At 41.1% G+C, this 17,193-nt stretch overlaps 1 protein-coding gene across 13 annotated transcripts in view; it reads left to right on the forward strand.

Annotated features, from left to right (window-relative positions):
- The first annotated feature begins 2,605 nt into the window (after positions 1 to 2,605).
- The window catches only part of MAP7D2 (MAP7 domain containing 2), a 42,360-nt gene continuing 27,772 nt past the window's right edge, over positions 2,606 to 17,193 (forward strand). Inside the window, exons 1-7 of one of the 13 annotated variants that reach the window (XM_048493125.1) lie at positions 2,606 to 2,686; positions 6,893 to 7,056; positions 10,802 to 10,916; positions 11,700 to 11,795; positions 13,291 to 13,401; positions 15,844 to 15,966; positions 16,925 to 17,073. In XM_048493125.1, the coding sequence (XP_048349082.1) occupies positions 6,976 to 7,056; positions 10,802 to 10,916; positions 11,700 to 11,795; positions 13,291 to 13,401; positions 15,844 to 15,966; positions 16,925 to 17,073 (675 nt within the window). In that variant the 5' untranslated portion in view covers positions 2,606 to 2,686; positions 6,893 to 6,975. Of the gene's footprint in view, positions 2,687 to 6,892; positions 7,057 to 10,436; positions 10,636 to 10,801; positions 10,917 to 11,699; positions 11,796 to 13,290; positions 13,402 to 15,843; positions 15,967 to 16,924; positions 17,074 to 17,193 lie in introns of those variants that run through there. The other 12 variants (XM_048493126.1, XM_048493131.1, XM_048493132.1 and 9 more) reach the window with 12 other exon arrangements.

Raw genomic sequence — 17,193 nt, forward strand, 5'->3', positions numbered from 1 at the left:
AACAAGCCATGACAGTGGAATCCAGCTTCCCAAGCCCCAGACATATCAAATGTAAGCCACAACAGGAGCCAACTGTTCTTACTTCCCCTCTTCCTTTGTGTAGATTGAACTATGGGTAATCAGAATCCCTGAAGCTTGGGATCTGGGGCAGCAGTTGCCTAAGCATTTGTCTGCCCCTGAGAAGATACTATTATATGCTTTCAATTTTTCCCACTTCTTTGCTTCTTCTGAATGTAGCCATTCCTCACATCCTTAAGGGAGATTTTTGTAGAGAGGGAAACCCAACAAATGTATAAAGTGACTGTTTAGTCTTCCTATATTCCAGATGTCTGCCTACAATTTTCTGTGGTGGCTTTTCCTCCCTTGTTTGTAGCAAGTTGGGCATATTTATTAATGTTCGATGCCACAGTGTTCTACAATTTTGTCAGATCTGCAGCGGGGGAGGTGCTTCCTCCCTGGAAATACCATTTGTTAAAATTATTTTCCGGGAAGTGTTTGTGATGCCCAAACATGTAATTAAAATAACTCACATGTGCCTCTTTTAAAACACTTTCCCTCATATTTGAGCTAAATCTGTTTTTTTACCACTTCAATTCATTTATTGAACCTAAAGAGTAGCAGATAAAGATACTGTGACAATCACTCCCTTCACTTTCTATAGTTCTTCAGGCTGGGAAACCACTCACTGACCAGACTTGTCAGATTTGGTGAAAAGAAATATTTTTCCTCAGCCCTGTTATTCTTCCCAAAAGGCAAAGGATATCCGTTGACTTTTTATTCCTTTCCTGGCACTCCCCTCACTAAAAGAAATATACTGAAGCAAAAGTAAACTTAAACAGTAACTCAGATTTATTGGACAAACAGAGGTGATGGTAAAGGGAGAAATAATAACTTGAAGATGGATGGATGAGGCAAATAAGGGAGAAGGCAAGAACGCACACACGTGTACTAATAACACAAGAACTTGCCACAGAGGTATAGAGTCTTTGATTTCTTCAGCACTGCATTTAAGATTATTCAATTATAGTTCAGAATATATGTTACCCAGTGTGGACAGTTCCTTTATTTTAGATGGTACTGGCTTATGGTTTCTACAAAGAGGGTCCTATCACAGGCTAGGTAGTTATCAACAGTACACTCACGCGGCCCTCCCGTTAAATAAATCCTCAAAAATAAAACATAAACTCTCCACTGGGATAAACTTTAAGCAAATTTCTATACCCCAGACTCACTGGTGCACTGGAACTCTTCTCTATCTAGAAGATATTCCTATCCTGGTTTATCTATCTAGAAGATATTCCTATCTTGACCTTCACTTGGCCCTATAAACCTAATCCACCAGTATACTTGGTCAGTATATAATTGCTTTCTCCCAGCATTCAGGCTGTTAACAATAGTTCCTGTCGCACACTTTGATAGAACTAAACCGTCAGGGTACTTTTGCACGTGCAGAATAATGCGCTTCAATCTTCTTTCACAATTGTTTGCAAGTGGATTTTGCTATTTTTCACAATAAAATCCAGCTGCAAAGTGCATTGAAAGAGAATGGAAAGTCCATTGTTCTGCATGTGTGAAAGTGCCCTCTGAGATGTTTAGACAATCAGTTCTTAACAGCAGGAATGATTTAGACCAAAAGTCTTTCAGATTGTACTCACAAGGGAGATAACCTCCTTCCCTCTCTGCATAACACTGTTACTTGCCCAATCAGAGTGCAGGAGCCCAAAGCCAATCGTGGCTCCTTCTGTTCCTAGGCTTCCTGTGCTACACTCTGAGGGTAAACAATGCTTTTCTTAGGCAGAACTGCCGTTTAAAATTATACTTTTCCTTACAGTCATCACAGATACGTATCAATATTCGTCACAATATACAGTCTGGCTGTCTCTTTTTCTTTTTTGAAGTGGGTGTTAGTAGAACTGCTTATTATTCTGTAATCAGTTTTGCTAAAGAAACCTGCATAGATAAGCTACATCACTAAATTTAATTAAGACAATGATGAAGTGTTCACTTCTGGTGATATGTCACCTAGCGGATTCATGATATGTTGGAAAAATACATCAATATATGTTGATGAATTAATGATTCATCCATATTGATATTATGCACTCTTCTTAGAATGCTTACTTCCGATAGTTCTGATATTTTTGATTGATTGCATAGATATAATAAAGAGCAGTTTCTTGTTGTGGTCCCACAAAGTTGAGTTTTCAATTTAATGTACATTCTCAGTCGGAAAGTGTTTCAGAATTGTTAGTGGATCCTCTGGAGTAACATAGAAGTAAATCAGTGAAGTAGAAATGCTGCTTGAATGAGTGCAATAAGGCACAGGATCCAATCCAGAGTACTGATGAGTGGACTATTGTGATGCACTCTATGGGGGTCTGTCCTAGAATGAATTTTAAACAAAACAAGTGAAATCAACCTACAGCTGGAACATTGGGAGGCTTTGATTGGGTGAAGAGATTGTACTTATTAAGAAGAGTTCATGAAGGTTGCAATAAGACTGTGACAGTTGGAAGCCTTCCCAAAAAATAAAAAATAAACTAGAAAAGTAGCTTTTAGTTATTTACTATGGTTTGCTGCTAATGATTTTCTCTCTCTTTGATACTAGCTGTGGATGGATTTCTGAAAACAGATGAAAGGCAAAGACTAGCCAGGGAAAGAAGAGAAGAAAGGGAGAAGTATCTTGGTAAGTAATTTTGTCTCAAAAGAGGTGCAAGGGCAATCTTCTCTGGAGAAGCTCCTCTTCTGACTCCATTGCCTAAAGTGGCAGTGGATTGGGGCCAAACTCTGGAAGTTTTTTTTCCCCCCACCCATATCTTCTTTTCTTACCCACATCATAAAGAAGTCTGTGAGGGGCATTTCTGATCATAGAAGTGCTACAGGGGAAAGGCTAACCTTTGTTTCCCCAGCAAGATGGCTCTAGCCCCGTGATAGCGAACCTATGGCACGTGTGCCACAGGTGACACGCAGAGGCCTCTCGCCAGGCACGCGAGTGCCTGAATCTCCCCCTCCCACAAGCAGGTCGCTGCCGCCATTCCCCCTCTGCCCGAGGGAGAAGGCAGCCACCTTCTCCCTGGAGCAGAGGGGGAATGGCAGTGGCGACCTGCTCGGGGCCACCTGCTCTCGTGGTGCAGGAGACTGCGGCGCCGAGCAGGCAACCCCCTCTGTCCCAGAGAGAAGGTGGCTGCCTTCTCCCTTGGGCAGAAGGAGAGACGGCGGTGGCGACCTGCTCGGGGTCGCCTGCTCTTGTGGTGCAGGAGCTGGCAGCGCTGAGCAGGCAACCCCCTCTGCCCAAGGGAGAAGGTGGCTGCCAACACTCGGTGGCCTCCAACACTCCAGCCTGGGCATTTTTTTTAAGCCAAGAAAGGGACCCTTTCTCGGCATAAAGAAATCCCAAACAAATGCAGAGGTTGGCGGTCCTCTCTCTGAGAGGAAGTCACAGAGCTACCTCTCAGAGAGAGAGTGGTGCTCCAGTTCCTTTGATCCATCCACCCCCACCCCCACCAAGCTTTCTCTGCCCATGGATCACAGGGTCCATGGCCTGCATCTGTGTCTGGCATCTTCAGAGGTGTATCACAAAGGGAAGTCACAGAGTGTATCACAGTGTGTAACAGACTTCCCTCTGTGATACACCTCTGAAGATGCCAGCCACAGATGCAGGTGAAACATTAGGAACAAGATCCACCAGACCACGGCCACACAGCCCGGAAAACCCACCAGAACCTGTAAAACCTCAGTATTCAGGTTAAATTGCCGTATTGGCACTTTGCCATAAATAAGTTGGTTTTGAGTTGTAGTTTGGGCACTCGGTCTCGAAAAGGTTCACCATCACTGCTCTAGCCCATACCTGAGAGCTAGTGTAGTATAGTGGTTAAGAGCAGGTGAACTGGGTTTAATTCCCCACTTCTCTACCTGAGCAGCAGACTCTTCTGGTGAACTAGATTTGTTTGAATAATTAGATTCAGAATCTCCATCAACAATTTGAATTGACTGTCTGAGGAAGGGGAGAATTTCTTTGAAAGCGTAGAGTCTAACCACGGACCACATTCATATTTATGCCAATTTGTGCACATATGGAATTTCTTTGAATGGAATAATTATTGCCAAGTCTACTTGATGAGCCGCCTGTTACAGCATAACCAATGGTGAAATGACTCTAATTTCATTGCTTGCTCCAGCTATTTGCCTACCCACTTGAGAACATTGTTGCTGACCAGCGACAATTGATCACTGTTTTGGATCTATAATATAATCAGTCTCTTAACTGAGGATACTGGGACAATAATTGAAGATCTCTGGCAATTTTGGCAAGATCTCCAGGGGATTCCAGGAGATTCCAGGAGAACTGGATAATGCATTATCTTGTGTTATATATATGCTATGTTTATCTAATTGCTGTAAGAGAGGTATCAACTTTATGAGAGCTTGTAGGTATGAATGTGGTGTGTGAATGAATGATATTTTCATATTTTGATGTAATATTTTTCACATTTTCACATTATTAAATGTTATCACTTTGGTATATTGAGCCTTGCTAATTATTCAGTTTTTTTTACTGCTGCTAGCACTTTTGTTTATTGAGCTGGATTTGTTTCCCTGCTCCTCCTACACACAAAACCTGCTGAGTGACCTTGGACTGGTCACAGTTCTTCAGAACTCTCTCAGGCCCACCTACCCCACAAAGTTATCTGTTGTGGGGAGAGGAAGGGAAAGGAGTTTGTAAGCCTGTTTGAGTCTCCTTACAGGAAATAAAGATGGAATATAAATCCAAACTCTTCTTCTACAACATAAGTCCATGTATTGCTTTTCACAGATGAATGATACATCTGGGAATTTGAACATGGATCTCCAGCATATGTGTGAGATAGGGAGGCCAGCAGCAATGTAACCATCACTGCCTCAAACATTTTTGCAGATGAATTATACATCTGGGAACATGGATCTCCAGCATTACATGTGGGCAACTTACTCCTAATCCTTTCCTTGTGCCGTTCAGAAGTTCCAAAACACTGCATGGAACTAAGCCACTCGAGGGAGCTCCTTCTGCCGGGCAGCCCCTTATCTGTATGGCACCAAACAGTGGCTATGCATGCGTGCAACTTAAAAGGAATGTTGCATGTGGGATAGAGGGCCAGCAGTAATGTAACCATCACTGCCTCAACCATAAGCCTGGTGGAATATCTATTGCTAGCAAGCCCTGTGAAATTGACCAAGATCCAACAGGGCATGTGTCTTCATTGACAAAGCATTTCACCAGGCCGGGGCCAGAACCAAGGAAGCTCTGGCCCTGGTTGAGGACAGCTGGATGCTTCTAGGGCCAGGGATCACCAGCAAGTTGTTCTCAATCTAGCATAATGCTTTTCGGGGGTTTGCTAGGAGGTTTTTTTTCAGCTTCAGAAAACAACATATGAAATGGCCCCAATTCCAGATAGGCCCCTGCATCCCTAGACATTCATTTCTGGCCATGAAATTACCATTGCTGGTTGACAGGACCTGGGGCAGAGATAGAAAGGAAACAAGTAAAATGTGTTGTTACCCACTCATTGCTTCCTGGATCAGCTAATATGGCCTCTTGGAAGCACTGGAGACTTCTCCACGCAGCATATTATATATCCCAAAACAGCATTATTTGTACTCCCTGTCTAAACTCAGTTTGGATAGAATTTTCTGGTAAACATATCAGAAAGATGAGCTTTTCACCCATTGGTCTGTTGCTTTGCTGTTTGTGTGTGAACCAAGATTTTTTTGTTTATTAATTTAAAATATTTCCCTTCACCTTATCTCTTCAAACTTAACATGGCTAATAGAGTAAGAACATTTCAGTTGCCCCAGATTTTGGGCCGTTTGTCTGGAAGCTGTGGTGGTGGTTGAAGAAGACCTAAATCCATAGAAGATGGAGGTCCTGTGTCTGGATGGGATAGACTTGGTGCAGCTAACATCTTCACCAACTTTCAGCCTGGGTGCCTTCTTATCTATGGAGGATCAAGTCACAAATGTGGCCAGGCTGGCATTTTATCACCTATGCCAGGCAAGGTTACTGGCGCCCTACTTGTCGTGCCATGACCTAGCTACAGTGATCCATGCAATAGTTACCTCTAGATTAGACAATTGTAACTTGCTCCATGCTGGGCTGCCTTTGGGACTGACCTGGAAACTCCAACTGGTTTAGAATGCAGCTGCATGGCTCCCTACTGGAATGCCATGGAGAGAGCACATCCATGCAGTGTTCTGCCAGCTGCATTGGTTACCAGTGGAGAAATTGAGTTAGGTTCAAGGTTTGGGATTATCTTTGAAAGCCCTGAGCAATCTGGGATCTTTGTATCTGCAACACCACCTGTACAAGTACACCCGCAAGAGAGCACTTTTCTCTGTGCATAACTATTTGTTGGTGATCCCTGGCCTGAAAGATATCCAGCTGTCTTCAGCCAGGGCCAGAGCCTTTTTTGACCCTGGCTCTGTCCTCATGGAACCCTCTGTCAAATGAGATCTGGGCGGTGCAGGATCTATTGCAGTTCCACAGGGCCATTAAGACAGAGCTGTTCCAAGGGCATTCCGTCATAATTGGCCTCTCTACTCCCCTTTCCCCTTCCTCTTTCTTTTCCTTTTCCCCTTCTCTTCTACCCTTTCTTCAATTCATTCCCTTCAGTGAGAGGTTTTCTGGCACCTTATAATGCATAGTTGTATATTTTAATCCTTTAATTTATTGTTGTAAGCTGTCCTGACCCTGTCAAGGGTGACCTAGAAATCAAACTATAAACAAACAAATACATAAATAAATAACACAGTGTTGATCAACAAGATATTTGTCTTGTGTATATGCCATTTTTTGTGTTTTTATGTAAAAGGAAAATATTTTATATTGAGTTTACAGAATGTGTTCTTTTTGTTGAAGCTGCCAGAGAGCAGCAAATCTTAGAAAAGGAAAGGAGAGCAAAGCTTCAGTATGAAAAGCAAATAGAAGAACGATGGAGGAAGATGGAAGAGCAGAGGCAGCGGGAGGAGCAAAAGCGGGCAGCAGTTGAAGAAAAGAGAAGACGGAAGCTTAGAGAAGAGGAGGTAGGCAATGTAATAGTTTACATACTGTAATGTTGGGTGAGAGATTGTGAGAAGACAACACTCACTGGAAAAGACAATAATGCTAGGAAAAGTAAAAGGCATCAGGAGAAGGGGGAGACCCAACATGGATCGACTCAAAGGAAATTATGACTTTCAGTTTGCCAGTTTGCAAGACCTAAGCAGGGCAGTAAATGACTGGACATTTTGGAGGTAATTCATTCTTAGGGTTGCTATAAGTCAGCAGTGACTTGAAGGTACATAACAGACACAGTCTAATGTTTACACAAGTTGTGGCACCAGTTTCAGAAAAGTAGATGTGAAAATATGAAACTTCTTTGTACCACCTCCAATCTAATCCAGTATTTTTCACTCTGATTAGCAGTGGTTTTAGGAACTCAGGCAGAAAACTATTCCTTTTAACTGAAGATGTCACAAATTAACCTTGGGTCTTCATTCTGCAAGGCACGTTCTCTACCATCGAGCTGTAGGGCCTTCCCTGTAGTATGAGCTGTGTAGCGATAATTTTAAATATATGAAATACCAGTTATAACTTGGTGTCTGTATTCCCTTCTGTCTTCCTTGTCTAACAGCTATGATTTAATTGAATGCTGTGTAGCATCACAGCTAAGAAACTGAGCTACAAGCCAAGACACTTCCAATCTGAATCTTGCTTTTGCCACAGACTCATTAGATCAGGGTCCCCAACACCATGGTGCCCACTGATACCTTTGTTCATGACCACCAAGTGTTTTTAGGAAGTGGGAAGAGCCAGATAGGACTTTTGTCCAGCAAGGCCTTTGTTGACTATTGGAGATTTCATTGGCTGTGCAGATTTTTAACAAAGTTGCATTAACAGTAGTGGCCACCACAGCACAAGGATCTGTTCTGAGTTACTGAAGTTAAGCTACAGCACTCATTTTGTGTCTGACTCTGCCTCCTATGGCAGCCATTTTGTTGCTGTGCCTACAGTGTGTTGTCAGAATTCCAAATATGCCAACAGGCTCAAAAAAGTTTTTTCCTTGTAACTCTGTGTCTGTGGTCCCTGCCCTCCTTGTGTTTCCCTCTTCCCGCCAAAAAAGCCTTCCCTTCAGCGGGTTATGCACTAGATTAATTTGGGCAAGGCTGGAACAGGTTGAGGTAACGATGAGCATTCATTCTATAACTTGGCACAGTGTCTATACCTATAATTCATGGGCTTTGTTCTTTTGACACCAGGGTAGCAGAATAAGTTTAATAGATTTGAGCTGATTCTGCCCATATTGATATTTGTTGTTTTCAGATCCATGACATCGGCTGAGCATTTTTCATCAGCTTCTTAGAAAGAAGGCTCAGACTCTTGGGCCGTTTCTGCACAGCACAGTTATACTAGGTTACAATCGGTGTCTTACAATCAAGGTCTATTTTATCCTGGTTTCTCCCTTTGCATGGCTGCCCATTTCTGTGAAGGAATCGAGTGAAGAGCAGGAGGAAATACTCCAGTTTGTTTCACACAAGCCTGGGTCTTTTATATTTACACCACAAGTGTATCCGCACATGCGCAAACATCCCCGGTGACCTGCGTTCTGATTGGCTTTTGTTTTTGGGCTCCTGACCTCTCCTTAACACTGAACTCAAACTGGTTGGTCAACCCACAGTGAGTAGGGGAAAATGAATCCCCCCTTTTCCAGTTCTGGATAGGGCCCAGCACAGGCCTCAACATGGCAAGCAGCAGCAAAAAACAGTGGGGCACAGCATCATATCACATTCCCACTCATGTTCTCATATTTTTGTGGAAAACTAGAGACTTCCCTGCAATCTGTGATATGCCCACTAACATTTGGCCCAAAGTTCACATCTCCCTAGATATGTGCTCAGAGCAACCGGTACATGTACAGAAAATAAAATGGGGACATTTTGGGACTCCACTCCTGATTAAACTAGGCGAAATAGCACCCGGTCAATACCATGAACAGAAAATGGATTTGGGGGAATGTTTCGGGAAGGGTGGGTTGCAATGGTTGGTGGTGGCTCGGCAGAGTTGAAAACTGACATGTCATGTGGAGAGATCGGGGGGGCAGCTGGGCGGGAAAAGTAAACTGGTTCTGCTCCAATGACGTTTGCACTGTAGTGGGTTCAACACTGGATTTTTGAAAAGAATCACCAAATTGGCGATTAAAATCCCGGGATGAGGGAAATATTGCAGGACAAACCTGCTTTAGGTCCGGGAACCGTGTGAACCTCTTGGTCAAACTGGAATATTTCCCTTGCTCAACCCAGGATATTTGGACCGTGCAGAAATGACATTGGAAGTGCAAACTCTTACTGATGTTAAAAGTTTACTTCTGTGGTCTGCTGGGACTTCTCTGAGCAATCCATTCAGATTGAATTGAGACTGTTCGCAAATGTGTAGCTTTCCAAATGTAATTTTGTTTGTTGAAGTTGACCTATGAAGTCCTAAGTGGCTATCTTATAGTTGAAAGTCTGCTGTGCTCTGTCTGATCATGCTCTTTCATGAGCTTAGCCAAGGGCAGCTTCCTTACAGTTCTAGCTGAATTCTTATTATGGGAGGGAGACAGGAAGTATTTTAGTAACTGATTTCGTTCAGTGTATCCTTATTACATATTGATGGCTGGTGAGGGTATAAGTCAGGTAATTTCTTACAAAGCATCCCATCTTAACATTGCTGTTCACGTAGACAGCTAACATGTCAGACACAAAGTTGGGCTAGAAGTCTTTTTTGTGATGTGTTTGCTTCACATTTCTTATTGTTTTCAAACAAGTGGTCCCTCAAGTGCAACCTATAAGGCTGTACCATCTCAAATATAAAAATCATATTTTATTTAGATTGTGTGGAATTAATTAACGACATGTTGTTTGTTGTAAGGATTTTTTATCCCATCTCAAAGCAACATGAGATTATGCTACTTTTTCACATATCCTGTGAGAGATGCCATTGTAAGAGGTTTCCACTTGCCTTCAGACTACCTTGTGAGCTTGGTGGTTACAGCCAATAATAATAATTTTAAAAGAACGAACAATCTGATCTATATGAAAGCCAGTTGTGACTTGGGTTAAATGTTTGAGGGAAGGAGCAAGAACAGCATAGCTTTGAGAGCGGGCAGTGTTAGAGGTAGAGAAGGGAAATGATGGTGGAAGAATAGGATTGGAGAAATGACTGAACCTTTCCATCCCCCATCATGGAATGGGTTTCCATCCCAGCTTGATGGGTGTCTTGTTAGCAAGAATAATGGCAATAACAAGTATGAATCTGTGTTATTTTATAAGAATTTTTTCATTGGGAGGTGGGATATTTAAATTGTTGATTGCACATTTAACCTTTAAAGAGACGTGTGCGTGATTGGGGAGGAATCATTGCAGCAGCTGAGCTCTGCCACTGAAGGAGGAAACTGAGTGCTGCTGAGATGACAGAGTTAATGCTTGCCATGCATTATTCTTAAACAAATTAAGCCCAGACAGAGCCACAGCAGCAGCCTTGCCGGTAGGAGCAGATGCTTAGGGGTGATGTAACTTGTGCTTGTAACTTCAGCCTCTGAATTGACCTCAGTAGTGACTGCGGACAAAGGATACAGATATTGGGAAGTGAGTAGATACAGCAATGCCTCCTTTGCTTGTTTTCTTTCAACTGTGTCAGTACAGTAAGCTTTTAACCACTGTATGTGTATGTACGGTCAGGATAAACATTCGATTGCTATGGCAGGGGCTTGAAAACACCAGGTTTACATTTCATTTTATATTTATCACCTAGGAACGACTAGAAGCAATGATGCGGAGATCTCTGGAGCGCAGTCAGCAGCTAGAGCAGAAACAGAAGAGATGGTCGTGGGGAGGAGCGCTGGCCGCAGGCACAGGCGAAAGAGATGGTGAGCGAAACGAGTTTGGGTGCATTGCAGATTCCAAATTGCAAATGTGTGTATGTGGGAGAGGGGGGGAAGCTGGGTAAAAACCCTGATAGAATCTAGGATGTGAATGGGAGGCTATTGGGAGGTGAATAGTTAAAGGTGTTGTTGTTGCATAGCAAATTTCATGCACTGGTATCGTCTTGGAAACAAGCCATCGCCAAAGTTTGTGCACGCAGATAAATATATGAGGCATAACAGCTTGAAATGAACTACTGCACTGAATAGTCTCACAAACAGGTCTGTGCACTGTATGACTTTGCAGAAGATAATCTATTTTTGTCTCAGGCACTCTTGAAATCACAGGAGACTTCTCAATGATTCTGCAGTATTTACAGGGGAAAGCAAATTTTTCTCCCTCTTCTTTTGGTTTCTGCTCCTTTTTTGTTTGTTTATTTATTTCAAAGCAAGTTACTTTACCACCAACCACATACTAGCTTTTGTGTTTCAGACATCATTCAGGTTTGTTTAAATTCACCAGCTTTCTTCAATAGGTCATGCTTAGAAAAAAACATATTTTTTCTATTGATAATACAGCTGTCTCAAGTCTTGCCATTCCTATTAAAGATAGTGTGAGTTTCAGAATGATGCAACATATTCATTTGCATCATGAAAAAGAAATCTTTTAACTCTTCCAGGAATAATCTATTTAAAATTCCTTGAGTATTTGGGGGATTTTAGTGCACTGAATGCCTTGTTCAGTAATCCTTCACTTCTCTTCGCTCTGATTTCTTTTCTGTTGTATAGGTGAATCAGAAAATACCCCACCCCCTCTAGGTTTAGCTGTCAACATCCTTCTTCCAGACTCTGTGGCTTCATCTGCTGCTGCTGAGCCCTCCAATGGTATTTGAGTGACTCACGGTGCCATAATGTCGTGATTATAACTGTGCACATCATTTTAACACATGCACCATTTTTATGTCCACCCCCTAACTATTGTGTTCCGTGCTATTTCTGTTCGAACCCCTGATGGCATTCTGATTGGGAGTTCAAGGCACAGTTCCTTCCAAGTGCTGCTTCTGCTGCCCCTTCTCCACTTAAAGGTGGTGCACCAAATCCTATTGAAAGGAATGGAGACTGGGCTGCAGGAGGCTTGGTGGATTGTAAATGTGCAGTCACTGTGCTGTGTATCTTGCTTTTTTCTGTACTGAAACAATGCATGCTTGACATTCCAACATCATAGTGATATTTCCAGTGTATTCCCCAATCTCTTTAGTCCTCAAGTTCACCTTTGTCCAAGTGGGGGACACATATCTGTGTCATATGTTGTTTTGTGCCTTTTTGTGTTGCTTTTGCAGGGAAAAATGTATGTGGGCACAAATTAGTTTAAAACATTTCAATTATACAACATAAACATTTAGGATTAATTCTTTAATAATTATTTTTCTTCACGAATCATCAACCTTTCACCTAATAATTCATTACTTATTTGTAGTAGATTCATTTTGGAGTTAGAACCTTTGCCAGTATTACTCCAAAGTAAGAACATTGTGGATTGGAGTCTTGGAGGTGATTTAGCCTGCTGAAGGAATCTAATCTTTTATTAGATAAGAGGGATTAGAAATTGTAAAAACCTGTTAGACAATAAAACTTGGTATTTCCACACTCCTGTTTAGACATTACATGTATAAATAAATAATTTAGATACCAAATACTTAATGATTACAAACATCTGCCAACACAGGATGCTGTTGCTTATCTACAATCTGCCAGAATCCATTTACGTGATTTATTATTATCCATTCAAAACATTTGTAAATGCTCCCTTGAAAAATGCCCTTATATGCATCAACAAAGTTATTGTATCATATATGTACATGCATACATAAAACAGTTCTCAACATTCTCTGTCACACTGTTACCTGCATATAGTATGCCACCATTGTGGTACATTACTGCAAATCTTTTAAAAAATAAAACCCTATCTAGTGTAAAGGTTGGCCTAGTTTTCAGTGTCAGTCACGGAATTTGATGGGCTGAAATTCTCTAGGCACTGGGATTAGCAGTTCCAAAGTTGGTTTATCCCCCTTAGTATATATCATGTATTGTGCCATATTAATGCCTGCTATTTATTCTAGGAAAAAGTGAATTATTTACCAGTGGACAATATTGCAGTGGGAGTAAAGCCTGCTGGCCAGATTGAACAGTGGGCAGCCCAAAGACCATTCTTTTTATTTAGTTACCTTATTTACAGCCAATGTTGTAGGACTGAGAGACGTCTCCAGCCCTCAGTTTTGATCTAATCCAAAGGACCCTAGTAACACAATGAAAGGTTAGGTCTGGGAGCATTCAAGCACTGTGGGATGAATAAAAATGTATTCAATGCGTCTCTCTGCAGCATGTGACAAACTTTCAGCTTCTACAATGAATCTGCCAAAGCAAATGGAGTCCCCTATCAATAAGCGTCTCTCCTCCTCCACAGCAACAATAACCTATTCCCCTGACAGAGGCAAGTGAATGTGCTTCTCATTGTGTGACATCAGAAATAATCTTTACTTCCGTTTTAAAAATGCATTTCTTTCTCTCTCTCACCTTCCCACTGCTTTCCTCTGTTAATCCTTCTATGGCAGTAGAATACAGTTAAAGTTATTTTAGCCTAAACAAGGTATTTCTCTGCTGAGAAGAATGTTGTACGTAGAAGTATCATTAACAGCCTGGAGACTACCTCAAAGCACAATTATTTCAGTGACTTTAAGGATTACATTCTACATATTTGTATGCTTTTAAAAGTATCGAAGTGTCTTGTTTACTTCCAATATATAACTTTATAGTTTATAGTTTGGAACAGTGCTGACATCTTGGAGACTCTAGGCCACTTGGGAATAAATTCAGAACAGGCAACTCAGCTCAATTCACGAAATCATTTTTTTTTGTTGGAGTAGAACAAAGTGTAGAAGGGTAAGATTACACACTCAGTTTATGAACTGATCAGAGTAGTGTAGCACAGTGGCTAAGAGCTGAGAACCAGAAATTCCTTGATTCAAATGTAATCTCTGCTGGTGAGCAGTTTTAAGCAAACTACTGCTTTTCAGCTGGAGCTTCACATCTTCAGTATGGAGCTAACAGGGCAAATGAAGACCTTGTCTGTGAAGTGAGTCCTGCCAATTCAGGGAGTTCCATGCTTGGAACTTAACTTGCCAGCATTCATGAGTATGATTCATATTGAGATTGTAGGGAGATGGGACTTTTACATCTCCTTGTGCTTTTCTCCTAACTTGAAATGGCCCCAAGCCACTGGACAGCACGTTTTTCCAACAGAGCCGATAGCAACTCCTTGGGCTGTTTCAGGTTAGGAAAAAGAGGTAGGCTTAGGAATCCCTTTTGGACATTCTACTACCTCTTGATTTTGCAGAATGTTCACTCCTATGCTGGCATGGGTTAAATTGAGGGAACTATTTATTGGATGTAGGCCATCTAGTCCATGACAGCAGTAACCCACAGGAATGAATGAATGCTGATATATTACAACAGTAGATAATTATTGAAAAAATAGTTCTGTTCTCTTAGTACTGTCGATAAGGGAGCTTTCTTTTATAAGGAAGCTGCAAACCTGAAATGAAAAATTGTTTTCATTTAAAGCTTGAGTTCTAGAGGGTTTTAATGCTCCTTCAGTACATGTTGCTCTGATTGCTGTGGAATGTATTTCCTTCCATTTAATTATGTTTTGGAACCTAGACTGCTTTTTTGGCTACAGGTATTCAGGGGATGGCTTTTCGCCATAAAATGTAAACTCCTGTTCTGATTCTGACAGTGTTTGCAGAGCCTGCTGGTGCTCTCCTGCCCGCCAGCGGATCATCACCACCAACACTGCAGACTGTGCCAGTGTATTTTGCTTAGGCCTCCCACAGTTTCTGTGACCTGGGAATGCAAACAGAGGGGAAGGAATGTATCTCACAGCTAAAAGATTAGGATAACTTTTTGCATTATGCCTTGGAGTTGGTCTGCTGTTGATGCAAGACTACTCTGCTCCTCAGATCCTGTTCTGGCACTTGATTGATTTCAGCTGTTGCCTCTAAGTAGCAGCTTAAGAATCAGCCTAATGAATTATTAGAATTATCTGAAGGCTGATCAAATGTGAATACAGAAAGGGGTAGTATACAAATATACAATTCATTTAGAAACCAACGTTGAGTTTACATACAAGAGATGGAGAATGCCATATAAAAATCTGTGGGTATAAGTTTATGAGATTCAGAAAGCACTTTTCATAGTGTTTAGTGTCCTAATTCATGAAGTGTAATATCTACAGATAGTGAGAAATGCAATCTCAAAACTGACAACAAAGCACTATACTAAAGACTACTCCTTAAAGCAAAAATGAGCAACCATTTATTACAATCAAGATGCAAAACCAATAAATATAAATATGTGACAGCAAAAATCCCTCACACTAGCTGCATCTATAATGACTGCATAATCTAAAATAGAGCAAGAGTTACAATGTAAAGATTCAATAAATATGGTTACAATAAATAGATAATATCTAATACATACTGTATAATCAAAGTTCTTATGCAGTCTAAGTATTTCATAAATAGATGGTAAGAAATTCCACTTTTAGATATAAATTAGTTTTGGGACTAATTCATGAAGCAACAATTGTACTGTTAATTCAATGTGTAATTTATGAACTTGGGAAAGCCTGCAGTTTTTTGCTGGTTAATCACAAAGAAATTTCATATTTGAAAACATTTTGTTAATTACACTGCTTGGTTTAAAAACAATGGGTATCAAATCACTCTTTCAGAGAAGAAAATTATCTTGTTTACAAACATTTCTGGTATTCCTTTGTGCATTTTGTGTGGTCATTCATTATATTTGTTTGCATGTTTTCAGAAGTGGCTTTTCCCAACTTTCAGTTAAATGTTTTCCATTTGCTTCCATCCTTCAGCTCATCGCATGCACCTTAGTCCAATGGAAAACTTTTTAATTTCTCGACTGTTGACTCCCACACAAGCTTCTTTAGCCAGAAGCAGAAGTTCATTAATTCTTTCTGAGCAATACAATGATTCAGGTAAACCTAATATCTTTAGGAATGTGTACGACACATTGCAAAAATTGGTTGCAGAAACTTGAGCTTGGGTCGCTATTAGGATAGGAAAAGTCTGGGGGAGGGGGAGGGTTCAGGCTTACATTATCACCAGCCACTTCTTCCTCCCTTCATGTGTGGCCAGCTAAATACTTGTCTGTGAGTCTGTAGCCAACAGTGGTTTGCCAGGACATTAGAACTGGCTTTCCCAGAAAACCAAGATTCCAATGTCATATGGAGACAGATAGAAACACAGTTTGCCAGTGGATATAAAGGCAAATTGCATTGTGTTGCAAAAAGTTGAAGTGACTAATTAGGTGGTAGCCCAAGGGTTCCTGAGATTCATTCACTTTGTGGCAAACCATAATTGGTCCTTATGTCTGAACCATGCCTCCATTTTTTGGGGGGTAGAACGTAATTTTATTTTTATAGTATGTCAATTCTAAAAAAAAGGAAGTGCTGCTCAAAAGCCTTAGTAATAGTTTGTACATAGTTATGAATAGCTAAACAAGCTAAGTGGTGATAAAGATGCACAAAGGCAATGAACTGTTCTAATTTAAGGTTACTTGTAAAGTTAGTTATATCAGCAATCATATGTCAGTTTTAGGACTGCTGTGGACAAGGGATACGATTGAGACTTTCAAAGGGATAATGAGAAATTAAGCCGCTGATGTTTCTCAAAAGACCACTGTTTTACATTTGTATTAAGACTGATCTCATTTAAAAACCTGCTGAAATAAAAGCAGCACTTCAGAACTCAAATATTTAAAACATTTATAATTTTAGTAAAGGCATATTGGGTCAATATGTCATTGTGAAAATGCAGATAACTTGGCACAATGAATTCATCTGAATGGATTGTGATGTGCTGTTTTCCCCCCTTTTCTTCACTTCTTTTGTCTGTGTACCCTATTGCTCTTGCTATTGTTCTATAACTCTTTAGTATTCCATATCTGTCCTCGTGTAGCACCAGCTAGCCCTCTTAAATCTCCTTACAAGTCTTCCCCCACCCGAAGCTTGGAGAGAAAGAAGGCAGCATCTGCTTCCACATCTGATGCAATGAAGGGGGCATCTGCTGCTGAAGCTTCACAGGTAGGTTTGGAAGTTTCTAAATTCTAATGCACAAGGTCTGTGGTCTGTATTTTTATGGTGGATGAGTGTTCTGTGTCTCAAGAAGTCGGTCTCTCTCTCTCTCTCTCTCTCTCTCTCCCG

The sequence above is a fragment of the Sphaerodactylus townsendi genome, linkage group LG04, assembly GCF_021028975.2.
Source record: "Sphaerodactylus townsendi isolate TG3544 linkage group LG04, MPM_Stown_v2.3, whole genome shotgun sequence".
Taxonomy (NCBI): Eukaryota; Metazoa; Chordata; class Lepidosauria; order Squamata; family Sphaerodactylidae; genus Sphaerodactylus; species Sphaerodactylus townsendi.